The sequence below is a fragment of the Arachis stenosperma genome, chromosome 9 (assembly GCF_014773155.1).
Source record: "Arachis stenosperma cultivar V10309 chromosome 9, arast.V10309.gnm1.PFL2, whole genome shotgun sequence".
NCBI classification, from domain to species: Eukaryota; Viridiplantae; Streptophyta; class Magnoliopsida; order Fabales; family Fabaceae; genus Arachis; species Arachis stenosperma.
This window is the reverse complement of record NC_080385.1, coordinates 10,007,821-10,028,903: the sequence shown is the minus strand read 5'-3', so window position 1 is coordinate 10,028,903 and position 21,083 is coordinate 10,007,821. Positions and strand designations below refer to the sequence as shown.

The following is a 21,083-nucleotide window of genomic DNA, read 5'->3' as shown; positions in this document are numbered from 1 at the left end:
CAGACTCAAGTTATTTAACAGGTTTTATTAGATATAATTTACAATCTGACTATAATCAGGGTCGTCTGGTAAGATGGCAAATGTTTCTATTACAATATCCGATAAAAATCGAGTACATTAAAGGAAATAAAAATATTATTGCAGATACATTGACAAGAGAATGGAGTTCATTGTCAACACAATGAATCAAGAAATCCAGAAGCTTGAACAAGAGCTTGAAAGGTGCAATCACTGTCATCAGCTAAGAGCTCAAATTCAATCCATCAAGAAGGCCATGGAAGCCATGAGAGTAACCCAGCAGGCAACATTACCTGCTTCAATACCAATATTGGCAACACCATCAGAGTTCAGCCAGCTAAGCGTGGTGGACCAACCAAAAATTGAAAAAATTTCTGAAAATAAAACTTTGGCAGAAATAATTAAAAAATCAACTCAGGAAAAAAATATTATGTCATCTATAATGGCCCAATGAAAGGAGTCTACGACGATTGGGCTAAAGCAGCACCATTCACCCATCAGCCCAAAACTATTCATAAAGGAGGTTTCTTGACAATAGAAGACGCAAAAGAATCCCTCAGAGAATATGAAGTGCTCCATCCAGAGCAAATTCTAAAAAGAGCAGAAAAAGCTCCAGTACAAATCCAAAGAACAGCCCAAGCCCAAAGGACTGGACTAATGAAAAATATTCCCACAAGGGCCGAAATAAATGACAAGAAAAGGGTCTGCAGATCAAACTGTAGAGAAACCTTAAATCTGGTTCTAAATTGGACTCTAGACAAAAGAGCAATATTGGGATATTATCCCATTAACAAAGAACAGCTAACAAAGCTGGTAATCTTCCCAGAGGCTTCACCCTCTGATACATATCAGTTTTTCCAATACGGATTAATTGATACAATCCTAATTTTTGACAATTTAAATATCATTAAAGAATTTCCTGCAGGTTTTATAGATGCAGTGAAAAAATTCAAAAATATGATTGATGCAAGAGAACCAAGGGATATATCTCTAAAATTTACAAGTAGTCAGCCAATCTTCAATGATGAAGGAGAATGTTTGATCCCAGCATTTCAAGTAATTTTCATGTCAGTCTTCCCAGGAGATTTTCAACCAATAGAACAAGTTCAAGATCTATCAATTTATAGCGACGAAGGAAGATTGGCCAGTACATTGGCAAGAGTCTTCGAGAGAGCCCAAAAAATAAACAAAGAATCCAGAACAAGAATAAACTACAAAAGCAGAAACACTCTAATTGTTTCTAGTAAGAAAAACCAAATTGAATCAAGAGAGATGAGACTTCTAGTGGATTTTGAATCAGCATTTTACAACTTTTCTGGATTACTGGAAAAACTTCCTGACGGGATAAGGAGGAATCTATGCCATTTACTAAAAGACAAAGAAGACCATAGGTGCCAGCTGTGCGCCTCAGAAATGTCTGAAGAAAGCAACAATGCTGAAGACCCCACCCACGTGGGAAAAGAAGAGGATGAGACATCTGAGTCATCCATCAACATTATTGTTGAATGATGTAAGAGCTTTCGTCACAAGGCACCAATAATGTAGTTGGTGCGAATTATTGCTCAATGACGTAAGTAATGACGTCATAAGAAGGGTAAGGATGGGATTTGTCCATCAAACCCAACCATTATAAATAGAGTGCTAAGTCATTTGATAGGGGATCAGAAATCAGAAAGCAGGAAGCTTAGAGTACTCACAGGCCAGGAGGGCGAAGAGGAAGTAGCTGAGGCGATTCTGGAGTCTGATCCATTAGAAAAATAATTCTAAGATATTCCCCTCTGGAATTAATTTGTAAAATCTCCCCTCTGGAGAACAAAACACATATTGTAAAATAGCAATAAATAAAGAAGTTTATTCTCCAGAAAGGTACATCTTTATCCCAATCTTTTTAAGTTATGAATTATTTAGAAGATATAGAAATAACTGAAGAATCTGATTACTATAAGCTAACTGCTTTACTTGATAATGAAAAACAAGCTATTTTAAAAACGGAATTAGATCTTAAACCTAACGATAATTTTAATAAACAAAATCCTCTAAAAGAAATCTTTAATAGAAAAAATATAATATATTATGGAAAAATTCAGATTGAAACTCCAATAAAAATACAATCCGCAAATGGAGAACTTGAAATAGCTCTGATAAATGAACAAGATGTAAATAAACAAATTGGAAAAATTAAAGATCAACAAAAAGATCTAAAATTGGATGGATTCATATTAGTACCATTCAAGTTTTAGTTAAATCCACATACATGAAAGGAATTAATTCTCCAATAAGTCTGGCAATCTGTGATAAAAGAATCACTAATCCTAGAGATCAAATAATTGGAATAATCCATGGTAACTTGGCAAATGTAAATGTTAAATTCAATGCTCATTTTGGATACGCTATTCCTCTATCAACCGAAAATCTCGGCAGATCCTTAAGTCTGGCTTATAAATTCCATAAGATAGATTTAATGGAACAAAATGATGAACCATTTTCTATCACATATGCAATTAATTATGCGCTGACAAATAGTCATCATAGTATAGACTTCAAAGATAAAGAAAGAATTTATGTTGATGAACTATTTCAAAAGTTTGTAAAAACAGAAATTCCAAGAAATAAGGCTATTGAAAGCCCAGTTTTGTTATTAAAACAACCGTCAAGAAATTCATTTTCATCATCTAGTTTTAGAATAAGAGAATCTAAAATTAACAGCCCTCTAAGTCTATCTCATTTAAAAATTGAAGAAAAAGATTCTGAAATAAAGGAATTAACAAAAAGAATTGAAAAGTTGAATGAAACTTTAAATAATAAATTATGACGATAAATAAAGAAGAAATATACGTGTCTTATCAAGATAAGAAACAAGAACTCTTTGAAAGAGAAAATCATTTGAAATATTTAAAGTTTTCTGAAATAAACCAAAGAGCTTTCAAAACTTTAGTATTATCTTATAACAATCTGAAAAAAGAAGTCGAAGAATTAGAAAAAATAATAGAATCTTTAGAAAATAACAATGAAGCTATGGCAGAAGATGCAGAAATTCTAATATGAAAGATTTTCAAAAAAGTCTTATTTCTTTAAAAACAATTAAAAGGAATATGAAAACAAGAATAATGGCTATATCTATAAAAATAAGAAATTTGACAACTGAATCTTCAGATTTAGAAACAGAAATCAAGAAGGTAAACAAAAAGATATTTAGAACAAGAAAATTAATACAACGTTTTAAAACTAAAAAATCAGTCAAAAATTTAAAAGAAAATATTAAGAATAAACAAATTTATCGTGCTCGAAGATTGCATTATCTTCACATACAAAATATGATTGCATTACAAGCTTTTGAATCAAGAATACATGTTCAAAATATTCAAGTAATACAACCTCTACAGGTTGAACCCCTAGAACAAGTACAAATTGAATCTGAACAAGAATTACAAGTATAAAATGCCTGGTTTAGCAAATCAAACGATACAAGAATTAAAAAATGATTTAGATTTTCAAAAAAGTCAAAAAAGATATTATGAAGTAAGATTACAGAATAGTAACATTTACACAAGAAATAGAGAAGAAGCAGAACAATTCTGTAAAAATTGTATAGAAAGCATATCAAGAGAAATAGAAAATTTGTTAAAAGAAATAGAAATTTTTAATAATGCAAACCCAACCCAAGAAAAATATTTCAAAAACCTGCATTGATAAAAATTGGTATCAGAGCCAAGTTAACGATTAAGGGTAACACTTTTCTCTTTAAAACAACGCTTTTTAGTGACACGCTTTTTTGCCATAAAAGACAAAAATCTGTAAAAATGCATCTTTACAGTAGTAGGCACCTTAAACATTATATTTGTTATCATTGATTTTGTATTAGCGCAGCAGTATGAAAAGCAGTAAATGATATCCCGACTACGTAGTTATTTATTGCGAAAAAATGAAGTAATAAAGAAAAAACTTGAAAACGAGTGAAAAAAAGACATGGAAAGTGGGTGATAGTTTCGAGGTTGACTGACTCTGCCTAATTGGTCGTTAAACCATGCAGCCCATTTTGTTTGTGGATGACTCATGACTTACAGTATAGTAGTTGTCCATGGGCGTGGTCAACACTCAACATCTCCTTGAACTGGAAAATGAAAAATGAGAGAGAGTGATGGGAACCGTGGCCATTATTTTTCCTAAGAACTCAACAGCATCAGACCTATAACTGGTGTTCTTAATGCTTCCTGCGTAAACAGTACTGTGCAAATAGATAAATAAAAGTGTTGTAAGGTGTATCGAGTTTTTGAAGAATGGATTGGCACGTCCATAGCGAACTCCCCATGGTGCTTGCATGCATAGGGACCGTCATCTCTTTGTTGCTGACAGCCGCTTTGCCACCATCCCTCTCCCAATCACCACCTTCCAATCACTCCCTCTGTAAGCATCCATGTGAGTGTGGCGAATACAAATTATACTACCCTTTCTGGGGGGAAGACAGACCAGTCCAGTGTGGCGGCGACAAAAAACTCAAGCTTTCATGCGGGACGGAGAATGGTGAATACGGCGAGGAGATCGATTACGCTTATATTGAAACGGACTCATAACGTTTCAAAGTGGTGGGAAATGATGACCCCCTATATACTACTTTTACATTGGTGCCCTTGCGAGTCCCTGACGAAGAACATGATGTTTGCTCTATAAATTTCAATTATTCTCTGAAATACCTTCCATTCACCTATAACCAAATAGTGCACAACATCACCATATTCTATGATTGCATCTCCCCGTATCGGGATTATCATATCCTAGGGTGCGGTAGTGATAGTCGTGGTGGTGGTGGTGGTCATGTTATGTATTATAATGGTACGGAAAAAGAGGTGCTGGCAAGTCATCAAGAGCTTATGGATTGCCATCATCCTATCCAAGTGGCCGCTGAGGCCGTTGTGGTGAACGGCGTCAGAGTTGATGATGCTTTTGCTCTATATTTCGGTAAAGGTGTGTCGGTGAACTATACTTATTCTCAAGATTGTATGAGATGCGTGGAGAGTAAAGGAAGTTGCGGGAGCAACGATACGCATCCATTTACCTGCTACTGTCCTAATGGATCTATTGCCCTCCCATGTTCTCATCTCATTCCTGCTCCTGATCCTCCTCCTGGTTCTCGTCCCGATTATCGTTCTCAAGAAAAGAGTATGTCTTTACTGTCCCCACCCCACATATCTTTCTGATTCAGTTTATTACATTAATCATGAACTTTCATCCTTCATTTTACCAAGTTGGGCATGGATTAAAGATTAGAATTTTATGATTCGATCCCTTTTTGCCCCAAGCATTGGATCATCTTTGGATCCTCAACAGGCGGTAGAAACCTCTAATGTAGTGCTAGGTAATGAGTAGGAAACCTCCAATCCTCAAACAGAACAGAGAAAACAGTATGTCAAATTGTCAATCCTTTTTCTTTTAATTTTTTTTTATTTATACTGGAAGTGTCTGTTGTTTCATTATAGATGTTAAGTGGAAATTAATTTAGTTAGAGATTACTCTCCCATTAATTTTAACAATAATTGAGTAGTATGGAAGACATGAGTTTGTAGCCATAGAATGTTTTGAGTAGTATTAACTTTTAGATAGATAGATAGATAGATAGATTCATCATTTGTGAAAACCATAGAAATATGAAATCTCTAAATAATTATACGATAATTATACCATATATAAGCCTGTCTAAGGAACTTCATCGTAACTGCACGGGGCAAAGAATGAAGTTGCCACGGAAAGTCTTAAGTATTTAAGAAGCCTTCATTCGAGTAATATACGTATATTTATGGACTCAGGAAGGCGTTGTATATATACTTGTGTGGACTAAAAGTATAGGCGATTATATGTGCAAAATGTTTTGCTTTGAATATTGGAATCATTGAACTTAATTCTGCTCTGGGGCTCACTGTTACTGTTGCAGGTAATGGCTGGACCTGGCAAAAGAAAGTCATTATTGGTAATACATCCAAGGCTTTCCTTTCATATTTTCCTTATGATGTTTCGTATTATATTGGCCAGAATATATAGAAATCATCAACTCTTCAGTGAATAATCGTGTTTATTCAATGGATAAACAAGTGCTAAGGCTTAAGACCATTTTTTTCTTTTTGTTAAGTATGAAAAAAAATTTAAATTTTTATATCCTTTACAACACTTTTTTTTCTTTCATAACAAAAGTTTATAGAAACTAAAAGCATATTAGATGTTCCTCTGATTCTTTAATATTTTGCTAATTAACAGGTGCTACAGCAGCTGCAGTAATTGCAGGATTGTTGAGTATTTGATATTTTACCTACATGTCACCAGCATCACGAGAAAAATACTGCTTTACAAAGAGTAACCAAGATATTGAAACTTTCTTAAAAAATCATGGAGTGTTAACTATAAAAAGATATAAATTCTCTGATGTGAAGAAAATGACCAACTCCTTCAAAGTTAAACTAGGACAAGGTGGTTTTGGTGTTGTATATATACAAGGGAAAGTTATCCAATGATTTCAATGTGGCAGTCAAAATCTTGAATCCATCCAAAGGAAATGGTGAAGAATTTATTAACGAGGTAGCTAGCATTAGTAGAACTGCTCATGTTAACGTTGTCGCCCCTCTTGGATTTTGCTTAGAAGGTCACAAGAAAGTTCTCATCTATGAATTTATGTCCAATGGTTCCCTTGACAATTTTATTTACAAAAAGAACCCTAACAATACACCACTCTTGAGTTGGGATAATTTGTATCAAATTTTGATAGGGATTGCTAGAGGATTGGAGTATTTGCATAGAGGATGCAACATTCTTATTTTACATTTTGACATAAAGTCATATAATATTCTTTTGGATGAAAACTTTTGTTAAGGAATCAGGCTCACATACGTTTATGTGTGTAGAGGTAAAGGAATAAAACTCTTGTTATTCTTATTTCCGTCACATTCCTCTACTCTTGGTATACATATATATAGTATGAGATTTGTTACTGATTTTAAATTTAAATCATATCTTAAAATTCTAAATCTGAATCCTTCAAATTTATGAATCATATCATAACTCAATTTGAAATAGAATCAATTAGGATCTCATCCAAATTTAGAATTCAAATTTAGAAATAGAATAATTAATTATTCTCAAATCTCATTTGATTTCTCAATTATCATACTATTATTATATTCTTGATGCTAGCAAAAAATATAATAATATTCTATCTGAATTAATATAATTATTTATTTGATCAAATTAAAATAATAATTAAATAATTTTATAGCAAAGATTAGAACACTTTAGTGTGTGACCCCATAGGTTCAATACTAAACGGGTAGTAAATTAGTCATACTAAATTTACTAATCAAGGTTGGCGACTAGCAACACTCCTCAACGACCCGATAATATAAAGTAGCATTCTTAGCTTGAGATAAACAATACAATATAATATAAAAATTGATTACTTGATGATGGTTAATTCTTTTGGCTTAAACCACAGTAAAGCAATTTTGCTCGAGTAGTCGAGTTAGGTAGAATACTAATAAAACACTATAAGTACAACGCCATGTCTCCCATCCTTCCTAATCAGTTATTGTTAAAATTAATAGGAAATTTTTTAAACAGAAATTCAACCACTAGTCAATCAATGAGATTCTGAAATATCAAAAAGTTTCAAATCTTAGAACATTGTCACCAAAAGGAAAACAAAAGAAGTCTTAACAACAAGCAATGCAAGTACTCTTTCTAAATTAATTTCCACTTAACACCTATAGTGAAACAACAGGCACTTGCAGCATAAATTAAAAAAAAATAAAAAAAATAGAAGAATTAATAAACATAGCTGGTTGTGGCTTTTTTACAACCTTTCTTTAGTTGATTAGTTTTGTCCAATTAAATCGAAGTTTCTTTGTAAACACTCGTTACTAGTACTCATCGTATTCAATTGATCAAAATGGCAATTCTTTGTTTCAATTGGCAACATATCCTTGAGCACCTTCTATTGCAACACTTAATATTCTTAGGAAGTCTGATTTAGGAGCCCTATGCCGCTATCCATCAAGAACCAAAACGTAAGATCGAAGCTTGACGAAGAGGCTTTACTTTACCATGAGAGAGTAAAAAAGATGCCAACAATTAATGGTGAGAGGCAAAAGCACAACTATTGCTTGATCAAATGGGTACAGTATAGATTTAGAATCTCTGACATCAATAACAAAAACTGGAAAAAAAAATGAAGCTTCAGAAATAACTTGCCTTAGTAGGATCAAGTTCTTGCTAATCTTAGTCTTTCACTAGCTGACATTTTTGTTTTCAGTGAAAACATTCAGGTTATAATGTGTGTTTGATACAATAGAAGATTCTACACCAGTAGAAGATTCTACAACCGATACAATAGAAGAAGATTCTACCAACGGTACAACCGTAGAAGATTCTATCACCACTCTTATTGGAGAAGACAGACCTCTTAGTGGAATTTCCAGGGAATTCATACTGCCTTCCAACATTTCTACAACTTTACTCATTGTTGGTCTATCACTTGGAATTGGTTGAATGCACCATAAACCCACCACTGTCATTTTCTTAACAACATCATATTCCTCCATTGATAACTCTTCGTCGTTAGGTCCTACCTGAGTGCCTTGTTCAAGACTTTTGTATATCCAATCAGGGAAGTACATCTCGCTTGTTTGACTTGTCTCTGCAATTATGTTCTTCTCCTTCTTTCCTACCATTTCTAGAAGCATCATTCCATAGCTATAAACATCAGATTTATGTGAAACTCTATCAAAATGTCTGTTCCACACTTCTGGGGCTATATACCCTATTGTTTCTCTGGTTTCAGACATGGAAATATGACTTTCTTTTCTAGGACAAAGCTTTGCTAGTCCGAAATCTGAAATCTTAGGACAGAAGTTTTCATCCAAAAGGATGTTATGTGGTTTTATGTCAAAATGTAAAATTCGAATGTTGCATCCTCTATGCAAATACTCCAATCCTCTAGCAATCCCTATGGAAATTTGATACAAATTATCCCAACTCAAGAGTGGAGTATTTTTAGGTTCTTTTTTGTAAATAAACTTGTCAAGTGAACCATTAGACATAAACTCATAGATAAGAACTTTTTTGTGACCATCTAAGCAAAATCCAAGAAGGGTGACAACATTAGCATGAGAAGTTCTACTAATGCTAGCTACCTCGTTAATAAAATCTTCACCATTTCCTTTGGATTGATTCAAAATTTGACGGCAACATCAGAACCATTGCATAACTTTCCCTTGTACACAGCACCATAACCACCTTGTCCTAGCTTAACTTTGAAAGAGTTGGTCATTTTCTTCGCATCCGAGAATTTATATCTCTTTAGAGTCAAGACTCTGATTTTTTAAGAAGGTCTCAATATCTCGATTACTCTTTATCCTTAACAACTTACACGTAAAACAACTAACCAACAGTCGGACAACTGCAATTGCTGTAATTGTTACACCTGAACCTGATACAAGTAGCTTCAGAGAATTAATGGTTAAGAAACATTTAATATGATTTGATTTTCTATAAATATTCTAGATAAACAGAACCAAACTAAGAACTATATGCTTCTAGGATCTTCCCTAAGAAAGTTGTGATGCTGGCATGTAATTGACAGAAGGGTTGGTTCGTGCGTGAAATCACACCCTGTATGAAGCTTCAAGGGGAGCTATGTGATTTCACATGACTCATGTGGTTTGATTAACAAAAGTTAAGCCTGTCAAGGAACTATACCAGAAAGTGGTACAAGTAACCTTTCTTATACCAAAATTTAAACTTTAATTTCAAATATTTGAGTGTGTGCTTTCACCAAATGTTATATGAAGAAAGAAAGATGCATTAGCCATAAGAATGTGGACATGAAGAAAGTGCAAAGAAGAATACTTGCTAAGGAAACTATAAAAGAATTATCAGAATTTTTATTTGTGCCATTTAAAATATCTAAATTATCTTGCATTAAAATTCTTTTTTTTATACATAATTTTTCTAATTTAATAAATATAAGATAATAACGACAAATATATAACTACTGTAAAAACATAAATTAAATAAAATATTTAGTGATCATTATGTTATTACTAATTTACTACCAAAATTATGTTATTGTAGTGCCGAGATAAGATAAATAAAAATTTCTTGTTTCATAAAAATAAAAGGAAAAGTATTAATAAACACCAATTTTTAGCCAATAAAATAGTAGCTAAACAATTCATAATAAAAAAAACATTCAAAATTAGAAATATTAAAAGATACATTCTAATATATTTATGTTATTGTGATTATGTAATTTAAAAAGTGTTGTTAAAATTAAAGTTATTTTTTTATTATTTAACAACACTTTTTAAAAGTGTTGCTAAAAGGGTGTTACTTAAGTGTTAAAAAAATCTGACTTTAATTTTAAGGTTTTAACCATACTTGTATAGCCACTATAGATATGAATTCTAGAATTTATCATAATAAAAATGTCCAATACTCAAATAAAAAATTAGGATTTTATTATAACCGAAGAGAAAAAAAAAGGAGGGATTTAGTGAGTTACCTGACTCACCCCTCCCTAACTCGAATTATTTCTTCCTCCGGAAATCCTTTTTTTCTCTTTTCAATTTCATTTCTTCTCTCTTCCACTTCTCTTCTTCTTTATCATTTCCATCTTTCCACTTCTTCTTCTTGCAATCATACACTATCATTAAACCCACTTCTTTCATTTTACTTCCTTCTCTTTCTCTACTCTATTTTATTCATTCAAATTTCATTTATCACAACTCTAAATCATGGAGTTTCAACTTAATGAGTGAAGAAAGTATTCAACTTTTGAGTTCCGGTTATTATTGAGACTTCAAGGTAACTCTTTGACTCAATAATTAGCTATATCTCAAATTTTTATCATCTCTATACTTGTAGGTATAGCAAAATCCGAAATTAGGGTTATTGGGTTAGAAAATTTGAGGCTTTTATCAAAGTGAGTAAGATTATGTTAATTGACAACATTAATAACTCACAAATATCATTATTGTCATATTTTTAGAGTTGTAGAGTTGTTGGACATCATTTGGTAGCTCGTTGACACGCTCAGAGTTGCTTTTGGTTCTTTGGAATCAAGTTGTGAGTGGATATTATGTCTATAATTGTTTTTAAATTTATTATTATCAATATTTAAATTGAATAATTATTTTTGGAGTTTGAAAATATTTGATTATTGTGATTTTTGAGTTTTTGAAATAAATATTGATTTCTGAAACTTATAATTTTATAAAAATACACACGAGACGATATTTATATATTTTGTAAAACATACATATTTTCTTATTTGACTTTATTGAATTTTAATTAAATTTTAATATGCATTCCTATGTATATTTGATTTACTATGAAATTTAGTAATATGTTATAATCATTAGAGATTTTTATAAGTGATTTGGTTTGGATTGGTTTGGGAGACTCTTGATGAGCGGATAATTTATACGCTTTTTGGCATTGTTTTTATATAGTTTTTGGTAAGTTTGAGCTACTTTTAGGGATGTTTTCCTTAGTTTTTATGTTAAATTCACATTTCTGGACTTTACTATGAGTTTGTGTGTTTTTCTGTGATTTCAGGTAAATTCTGACTGAAATTGAGGGATTTGAGCAAAACTCTGAAAAAGGCTGACAAAAGGACTGCTGATGCTGTTGGAATCTGACCTCCCTGCACTCGAAATGGATTTTCTGGAGCTACAGACCTCCAAATGGCGCGCTCTCAACGGCGTTGGAAAGTAGACATCCAGAGCTTTCCAGCAATATATAATAGTCCATACTTTATTTGAAGAATGACGACGCAACTTGGCGTTGAACGCCAAGTACACGCTCCTTTCTGGAGTTAAACGCCAGAAAAACGTCATGATCCGGAGTTGAACGCCCAAAACACATCATAACTCGAAATTCAACTCCAAGAGAAGCCTTAGCTCGTGTATTGACCAAAACACATCACTAACCCCTTTTCAAAAATTATTTTCGAAATTTCTCTTCTCCTTTCTTCTTCTATTTAATTATTTAATTATTAACACTTCTCTTCACCTATCTCCATCCAAAAATCCGAACCCCCTTCTTCATTCTTCTACCCCCTTCTTTTTCTACTAACATAAAGGAATCTCTATACTGTGACATAGAGGATCCCTTTTTCTTTTCTTGTTTTCTTCTCTTTCATATGAGCAGGAACAAGGATAAAGGCACTCTTGTTGAAATTGATCCAGAACCTGAAAGGACTCTGAAGAGAAAATTAAGAGAAGCTAAATCACAACAATCCAGAAGAGCCCTTCTAGAAAATTTCGAACAAGAGAAGGAGATGGCCGAAAATAATAATAATAATGCAAGGAGAATGCTTGGTGACTTCACTAAGCCAACGTCCAAGTTTGATGGAAGAAGCATCTCCATTCCTGCCATTGGAGCCAATAACTTTGAGCTTAAGCCTCAACTAGTTGCTTTAATGCAACAAAACTGCAAGTTTTATGGACTTCCATCTGAAGATCCTTATCAGTTTTTAACTGAATTCTTGCAGATCTGTGAGACTGTAAAGACGAATGGAGTTGATCCTGAAGTCTACAGACTCATGCTTTTCCCTTTTGCTGTAAGAGACAGAGCTAGAGTATGGTTGGATTCACAACCCAAGGATAGCCTGGACTCATGGGATAAGCTTGTCACTGCATTCTTAGATAAGTTCTTTCCTCCTCAAAAGCTGAGCAAGCTGAGAGTGGATGTTCAAACCTTCAAACAAAAAGATGGTGAATCCCTCTATGAAGCTTGGGAAAGATACAAGCAGCTGACTAAAAGATGTCCATCTGACATGTTTTCAGAATGGACCATATTAGATATATTCTATTATGGTCTCTCTGAATTTTCGAAAATGTCATTGGATCATTCTGCAGGTGGATCTATTCACCTGAAGAAAACGCCTGAAGAGGCTCAAGAACTCATTGACATGGTTGCAAACAACCAGTTCATGTATACTTCTGAGAGGAATTCCGTGAACAATGGGGTACCTCAAAAGAAAGGAGTTCTTGAAATTGATGCTCTGAATGCCATACTGGCTCAGAACAAAGTGTTGACACAACAGGTCAACATGATCTCTCAAAATCTGAATGGATTGCAACATGCATCCAACAGTAATAGAGAGGCAGCTTCTGAAGAAGCTTATGATCCTGAAAACCCTGCCATGGCAGAGGTTAATTACTTAGGTGAACCTTATGGAAACACCTATAACTCATCATGGAGAAATCATCCAAATTTCTCATGGAAGGATCAACAAAAACCTCAACAAGGTTTTAACAATGGTGGACGCAACAGGCTGAATAATAGTAAGCCATATCCATCATCTTCTCAGCAACAGACAGAGAATCCTGAACAAAATAATTCTAATTTAGCTAATATAGTCGCTGATCTGTCAAAGGCCACTTTTAGTTTCATGAATGAAACAAGATCCTCCATTAGAAATCTGGAGGCACAAGTGGGCCAGCTGAGTAAGAAAGTAATTAAAACTCCTCCCAGTACTCTCCCAAGCAATACAGGAAAAAATCCAAAAGGAGAGTGCAAGGCCATTGATGTGATCAAAGTGGCCGAATGCACAAGGGAGGAGGAGGACGAAAATCCCAGTGAGGAAGACCTCCTGGGACGTTCCTCAAGCAAGAAGGAGTTTCCTATTAAGGATCCAGAGGAACCTGAGGCTCATCTAGAGACCATAGAGATTCCATTAAATCTCCTTCTGCCATTCATGAGCTCTGAAGAATATTCTTCCTCTGAAGAGGATGAAGATGTGACTGGAGAGCAAGCTGCTCTATATTTAGGAGCTATCATGAAGCTGAATGCCAAGCTGTTTGGTAATGAGACTTGGGAAAGAGAACCTCCCTTGCTCATTAGTGAACTAGATACTTGGATTCAGAGAACTCTACCTCAAAAGAGACAAGATCCTGGCAAGTTTATAATACCTTGCACCATTGGCACCATGAGCTTTGAAAAAGCTCTATGTGATCTTGGGTCAGGGATAAATCTTATGCCACTCTCTGTAATGGAGAAGCTGGGGATCATTGAGGTGCAACCTGCCTTGTTCTCACTACAATTGGCAGACAAGTCCATAAGACAAGCTTATGGAATAGTAGAGGACGTGCTAGTAAAAGTTGAAGGCCTTTACATCCCTACTGATTTCATAATCCTAGACACTAGGAAGGAAGATGATGAATGCATCATCCTAGGAAGACCTTTCCTAGCCACAGCAGGAGCTGTGATAGATGTCAACAGAGGTGAGTTAGTCCTTCAATTGAATGGGGACTACCTTGTGTTTAAGGCACATGGCCATCCCTCTGTGACAAAAGAGAGTAAGCATGAAGAGCTTCTCTCAGTTCAGAGTCAAAAAGAACTCACACAGTCAAACTCTAAGTTTGGTGTTGTGAGGCCACAACCAAACTCTAAGTTTGGTGTTCAAACCCCATATCCAAACTCTAAGTTTGGTGTTGGGAATACCACACTTAAATTGACCTGATCACCTTGTGGTTCCATGAGAACCACTGTCAAGCTATTGACATTAAAGAAGCGCTTGTTGGGAGGCAACCCAATTTTATTTATCTAATTTTATTCTATTTTATTTCTTTGTTATTTTTATGTTTAATTAGGTACATGATCATGAGGAGTCACGAAAAAAATAAAAAAAAAATTAAAAAACAGAGTCAAAAACAGAAGAAAAAAAAAATTTCACCCTGGAGGACGCACGGGCTGGCGTTCAACGCCCAGAAGATGCATCTGGCTGGCGTTCAACGCCAGAACAGAGCACCATTCTGGCGCTGAACGCCTGAAACAAGCAACAACCTGGCGTTAAATGCCAGGATGCGCACACAGAGGACAAACTGGCGCTGAACGCCAGAAACAAGCATGAAACTGGCGTTCAACGCCAGAAACATGCATTACATGGGCGTTTAACGCCCAGAACATGCACCAATGGGCGTTTGAACGCCAGGATGATGCATGAAGGCATGTTACATGCCTATATGGTGAAGGAATGGTATTTCTTTTCACCTCAGGATCTGTGGACCCCACAGGATCCCCACCTCAGGATCTGTGGACCCCACAGGATCCCCACCTACCTTTTCTTTTAATCCTAATCACACTCTCCTAATCCAAATCTCATTTTCAATGTCACACTTCCCAAAAACCTTCACCAATCACCTCAATTCCTCTTCCCAATTACCCCATTCACCATTCACATCAACCTCCTCTTCCCCATAAACCCCACCTACCCTCATAACATTCAAATTCAATTTCCCACCCATTCCCACCCAAATTGGCTGAACCTATACCCTCCCCTCTCCCTATAAATACCCTTCCATTTTTCATCATTTTCACACAACACAAACACCTTCCTCTCCCATATAGCCGAAACTACTTCTCCCCTTCTCTCACATATTCTCTTCTTCTTCTACTACTATTCTTTTCTTTCTTGCTCGAGGACGAGCAAATTTTAAGTTTGGTGTGGTAAAAGCATAAGCTTTTTTTTTTGTGTTTCCATTACCAATGGCACCTAAGGCCGGAGTTTCCTCAAAGAAAGGGAAAGGGAAGGCAAAAGCTTCCACCTCCGAGTCATGGGAGAAGGAGAGATTCATCTCCAAGAGCCACCAAGACCACTTCTATGATGTTGTGGCAAAGAAAAAAGTGATCCATGAGGTCCCTTTTAAACTCAAGAAGAATGAGTATCCGGAAATCCGACATGAAGTTCAAAGAAGAGGTTGGGAAGTCATAGCCAACCCCATACAACAAGTTGGAATTTTAATGGTTCAAGAATTCTATGCCAATGCATGGATCACTAGAAACCATGATCAAAGTATGAACCCGAATCCAAAGAATTATCTCACAATGGTTAGGGGGAAATACTTGGATTTTAGTCCGGAAAATGTGAGGTTGGCGTTTCATTTGCCTATGATGCAAGGTGATGAACACCCCTACACTAGAAGGGTCAACTTTGATCAAAGGTTGGACCAAGTCCTAATGGACATTTGTGTGGAAGGCGCCCAATGGAGAGTATACTCCAAAGGCAAACCGGTCCAACTAAGAAGACTGGACCTCAAGCCTGTAGCTAGAGGATGGTTGGAGTTCATCCAAAGATCCATCATCCCTACAAGCAACCGATCTGAAGTTACTGTGGATCGGGCCATCATGATTCATAGCATCATGATTGGAGAGGAAGTAGAGGTTCATGAAGTCATATCCAATGAACTCTACAAAATAGCTGACAAGCCTTCATACATAGCACGGCTAGCCTTCCCCCACCTCATATGCCATCTATGTTATTCAGCCGGAGTTATCATAGATGGAGATGTCTCCATTGAAGAAGACAAGCCCATCACCAAGAAAAGGATGGAGCAAACAAGGGAAGTTCCTCACGGCCCCCAAGGAGAACATGAGGAAGTTCATCATCAACAAATGCCTCATGGAATGCACTTTCCTCCCAACAACTATTGGGAGCAACTCAGTACCTCTTTAGAGGATTTGAGCCATAATGTGGAACAACTAAGGGTGGAACACCATGAACACGCCCTCACTCTCCAAGAAATAAGAGAAGATCAAAGAGCAATGAGGGAGGAGCAACAAAGGCAAGGAAGGGACATAGAAGAGTTGAAGAACATCAGTGGTCCTTCAAGAAGAAGACGCCACTAGAGGTGGATTCATTCCTTGTTCTTGATTTTCTGTCTGTTTTCGGTTTTTAATTATTGTGTTTATCTATGTTTTGTGTCTTCATGATCATTAGTATGTAACCATGCCTTAAAGCTATGAATAAAATCCATTAGTCCTTCACCTCTCTTAAAAGAAAAATGTTTTAATTCAAAAGAACAAGAAGTACATAATTTTCGAAATTATTATTGAATTTAGTTTAATTATATTGATGTGGTGACAATGCTTTTGTTTTCTGAATGAATGAATGAACAGTGCATATGTCTTTGGATATTGTTGTTTATGAGTGTTTAAATTGTTGGCTCTTGAAAGAATGATGAACAAAGAGAAATGTTATTGATGATCTGAAAAACATCATGAAAGTGATTCTTGAAGCAAGAAAAAGCAGTGAAAAAAAAATAGCGAAAATTTTAAAGCAAGGATCCAAGGCTTTGAGCATCACTGGATAGGAGGGCCCAAGGAAAATAAATCCAGGCCTAAGCGGCTAAATCAAGCTGTCCCTAACCATGTGCTTGTGTCATGAAGGTCCAAGTGAAAAGCTTGAGACTGAATGGTTAAAGTCGTGATCTAAAGCTAAAGAGTGTGCTTAAGAGCTCTGGACACCACTAACTGGGGACTTTAGCAAAGCTAAGTCACAATCTGAAAAGGTTCACCCAGTTATGTGTCTGTGGCATTTGTGTATCCGGTGGTAATACTGGAAGACAAAGTGCTTAGGGCCACAGCCAAGACTCATAAGTAGCTGTGTTCAAGAATCAACATGCTTAACTAAGAAAGTCAATAACACTATCCCAAATTCTAAGTTCCCCCAGAGACGCCAATACCTCTAAACTATAAAGGAAAAAGTGAGATGCCAAAACTGTTCAGAAGTAAAAAGCTACAAGTCCCGCTCATGTAATTAAATTAATATTCATTGATATTTTGGACCTTATAGTATATTCTCTTCTTTTTATCCTATTTGATTTTCAGTTGCTTGGGGACAAGCAACAATTTAAGTTTGGTGTTGTGATGAGCGGATAATTTATACGCTTTTTGGCATTGTTTTTATATAGTTTTTAGTAAGTTTGAGCTACTTTTAGGGATGTTTTCCTTAGTTTTTATGTTAAATTCACATTTCTGGACTTTACTATGAGTTTGTGTGTTTTTCTGTGATTTCAGGTAAATTCTGACTGAAATTGAGGGATTTGAGCAAAACTCTGAAAAAGGCTGACAAAAGGACTGCTGATGCTGTTGGAATCTGACCTCCCTGCACTCGAAATGGATTTTCTGGAGCTACAGACCTCCAAATGGCGCGCTCTCAACGGCTTTGGAAAGTAGACATCCAGGGCTTTCCAGCAATATATAATAGTCCATACTTTATTCGAAGAATGACGACGCAACTTGGCGTTGAACGCCAAGTACACGCTCCTTTCTGGAGTTAAACGCCAGAAAAACGTCATGATCCGGAGTTGAACGCCCAAAACACATCATAACTCGAAATTCAACTCCAAGAGAAGCCTTAGCTCGTGTATTGATCAAGCTCAGCCCAAGCACACACCAAGTGGGCCCCGGAAGTGAATTTATGCATCAATTACTTACTCATGTAAACCCTAGTAGCTAGTCTAGTATATATAGGACATCTATCTATTGTATTAGACATCCTGGATTGTATTTTTTGAATCCTGTGATCACGTTTTAGGGGGCTGGCCATTTGGCCATGCCTGGACCTCTTTCACTTATGTATTTTCAACGGTGGAGTTTCTGCACACCATAGATTAAGGGTGTGGAGCTCTGCTGTACCTCAAAGATTAATGAAGTTCTATTTTCTTTTATCCAAATCTCTATCTTATTCTTATTCCAAGATATTCATTTGTACCCAAGAACATGATGAATGTGATGAGTTAGATAACCCTCATCACTATTCTCACTGATGAACGCGCGTGATTGACAACCACTTCCGTTCTACATGCAACAAGGCTTGAATGTGTATCTCTTAGATTCCCCAACAGAATCTTCGTGGTATAAGCTAGATAGATGGCGGCATTTATGAGGATCCGGAAAGTCTCACCTTGTCTGTGGTATTCCGAGTAGGATCCTGGGAATCCGGAAAGTCCAACCTTGTCTGTGGTGTTCCGAGTAGGATTCCGGTAATGAATGACTGTGACGTACTTCAAACCTGTAACCTGCTGGGCGTTAGTGACAGACGCAAAAGAGGGATTCTATTCCAGTAGGGGAGGGAACCAACCGGTGATTAGCCGTACTGTGACAGAGTGCGTGAGCATTAGTTTTCACTGCGAGGATGGGATGTAGTTATCAACCATGGGTGATGCCTCCAGACTGGTTAGCTGTGCGAGTGACAGCCGCATAGGATATTTCCCCGTGAGGATGAAAGTAGCCACAGTTGATGGTGAACCCCTATACAAAGCTTGCCATGGAAAGGAGTAAGAAGGATTGAGTAGAAGCAATGGGATAGCAGGCGTCCTTGAGCCATGCTGCATCTTCATGCACTTATCTGAAATTCCTACCAATGAATCTGCATAAGTATTTCTATCTCTTTTATTATTCCTTTTTATTTACAATCCAATAATCACAATTACCTTTTTAATCTGCCTAACTGAGATTTGCAAGGTGACCATAGCTTGCTTCATACCAACAATCTCTGTGGATTCGACCCTTACTCACGTAAGGTTATTACTTGGACGACCCAGTACACTTGCTGGTTAGTTGAATGGAGTTGTGAATTCCAATAAAGAAAATAAACAGTGCCCTAAGAGTAAACATCCTTAAAGTATAAAGAACATAGATCATAATTTCGTCAACCAACTCTGTAGAAAATTGTAGTTAACGGCGGTTATGACATTAACCTAGATGCATCTGGCTCAGACCTCAGCTAGCAGGGGAGTTGCTAGCCTAACGTACAGGCCACACGTTGGATCTGTTATACCGTATGGGTACATTAGAGGTAGAGCCGCCCTAAGTGTGTAATATTCGATTTGATTTGACTTTTGAAATGAGAACTCCCATTTCAGTTCATTCTCCTTAATTATTTATCTATTTATTTGCATAATTAATTAATATGAATTCTCCATTTTTGGAAAGAAATATAATTTTTATGGTAAAACTTATATTGTCTCGTGTGGGTTATAAATGTAATGTTTGCTCACTAAGTTGCAAAACAAACCCTATTATATTCCCATATTTTTAGGAGTCATTCTAGGTTCCATTCCACCAGCCCCTCAGTAGATCTTAGTCATTTCGGTGAGGCCTTCTTCTTTCCAAGGGCTAAGTAATTATGTAACGTAACCTTTGTTCAAAATCTAGATTATGTTAATGCTCCATATGCCACAGGCAGGATTCTCGTGTGAGTTATGTTATTTTGAATCTCGAACTGTTTAGATAATAATTATGATTTGGTTATGTAAGACTTATAGATTTAACTATATACTTTAGTTATCAGCTTAATATATATGATGCGTATTTTGACATGTTTGGTTGTGGATATGATTGGAATATGTTATTGTTGTTATCTTTTGGAAATGGATGTTTATTGCTGATACAGGAAGATAATATTTATGTTGGTAAGGTCCTAGGAATAGAGGAGATTCTGTCATTTTTTTTTAAATTTGGTCGTTTGGTGTGCTAAGGGACTTGTCTCTTGAGTGCCAGTCATGGCTTGGTTCAGGCCATGACAAAGTGGTATCAGAGGCTTAGGTTTTCCTGTATAATATGGAGCAAGTGTCCTTTAGTAAGATCATAATTGTGCAAATGAAAGCCGGCCTATTTTCACAAAGTGTGATGTTACTAGAGGCCTATAGGAAGTTGTCTTCAATCTTTTGTTCTCATAACTCTTTTTGTCTGTCATATTGTCTTTCAACCTAATATACATATGTCGTTTATGATTCAATCATCTTACTTACTCAATAGGTGGAAGATGCCACCTAAGAAAAGATGTGGTGGAGCTATTCATGATCCTGATACTGCTGAATCCAATAGGGTAGTTTTTCTGCCACTTGGAGCACTTCAACAAAGACCAAGGAGCTAAAGGATAGCTGATAGGCGCAGAGAAGGGATACCCCATGAGGAAGTTCAAGTAAACCCCGCAGTAGGAGTGGCTCAAGCAGATTTAGCGGCTGAATTGAGGAAAATGAATCAAACTCTTAATGCAGTATTACAGGTCCTAATAAATCAAAATAGGGGCGAAGTAGGACTTCCTAATGTGCCAAATCCTCAGCCTCATAGAGTTCATCAATTGTTTGAGGATCAAGAGCTGCCAATTGAGAAGTATTTGAAGTTGAATTTGTCTACTTTCAATGGAGATTTATTGGATGAAGATCCACAACAATATCTAGAGGATGCAAAAAAAGCTACTCGGGCTCTCAAGTGCACCAAGGAATTGGCTGTTG

The 21,083-nt window shown here is 36.0% G+C and overlaps 3 protein-coding genes across 4 annotated transcripts; 2 read left to right on the top strand and 1 right to left on the bottom strand.

The window, feature by feature from the left end:
- The first annotated feature begins 468 nt into the window (after positions 1 to 468).
- On the top strand, positions 469 to 1,527 carry LOC130949026 (uncharacterized). The gene has a single exon (XM_057877863.1). The coding sequence runs from the start codon at positions 469 to 471 to the stop codon at positions 1,525 to 1,527; it is 1,059 nt and encodes a 352-aa protein (XP_057733846.1).
- A 2,494-nt stretch (positions 1,528 to 4,021) lies between these two features.
- LOC130948643 (uncharacterized) lies at positions 4,022 to 6,902 on the top strand. Of its 2 annotated transcripts, XM_057877470.1 has the most exons (3): positions 4,022 to 5,175; positions 5,945 to 5,980; positions 6,265 to 6,902. In XM_057877470.1, exons 1-3 carry the CDS (start codon positions 4,836 to 4,838, stop codon positions 6,306 to 6,308), a joined length of 420 nt encoding a protein of 139 aa, XP_057733453.1. In that variant the 5' UTR covers positions 4,022 to 4,835; the 3' UTR covers positions 6,309 to 6,902. The 2 variants fall into 2 exon arrangements, with proteins under 2 accessions (XP_057733453.1, XP_057733454.1); XM_057877471.1 differs by lacking the exon at positions 5,945 to 5,980.
- A 1,383-nt stretch (positions 6,903 to 8,285) lies between these two features.
- LOC130949025 (LEAF RUST 10 DISEASE-RESISTANCE LOCUS RECEPTOR-LIKE PROTEIN KINASE-like 2.5) lies at positions 8,286 to 20,758 on the bottom strand. The gene is given in 4 exon segments (XM_057877862.1): positions 8,286 to 9,232; positions 9,235 to 9,368; positions 9,370 to 9,484; positions 20,659 to 20,758. Coding segments are annotated over 4 exon segments (1,296 nt in total).
- Positions 20,759 to 21,083: the final 325 nt, after the last annotated feature.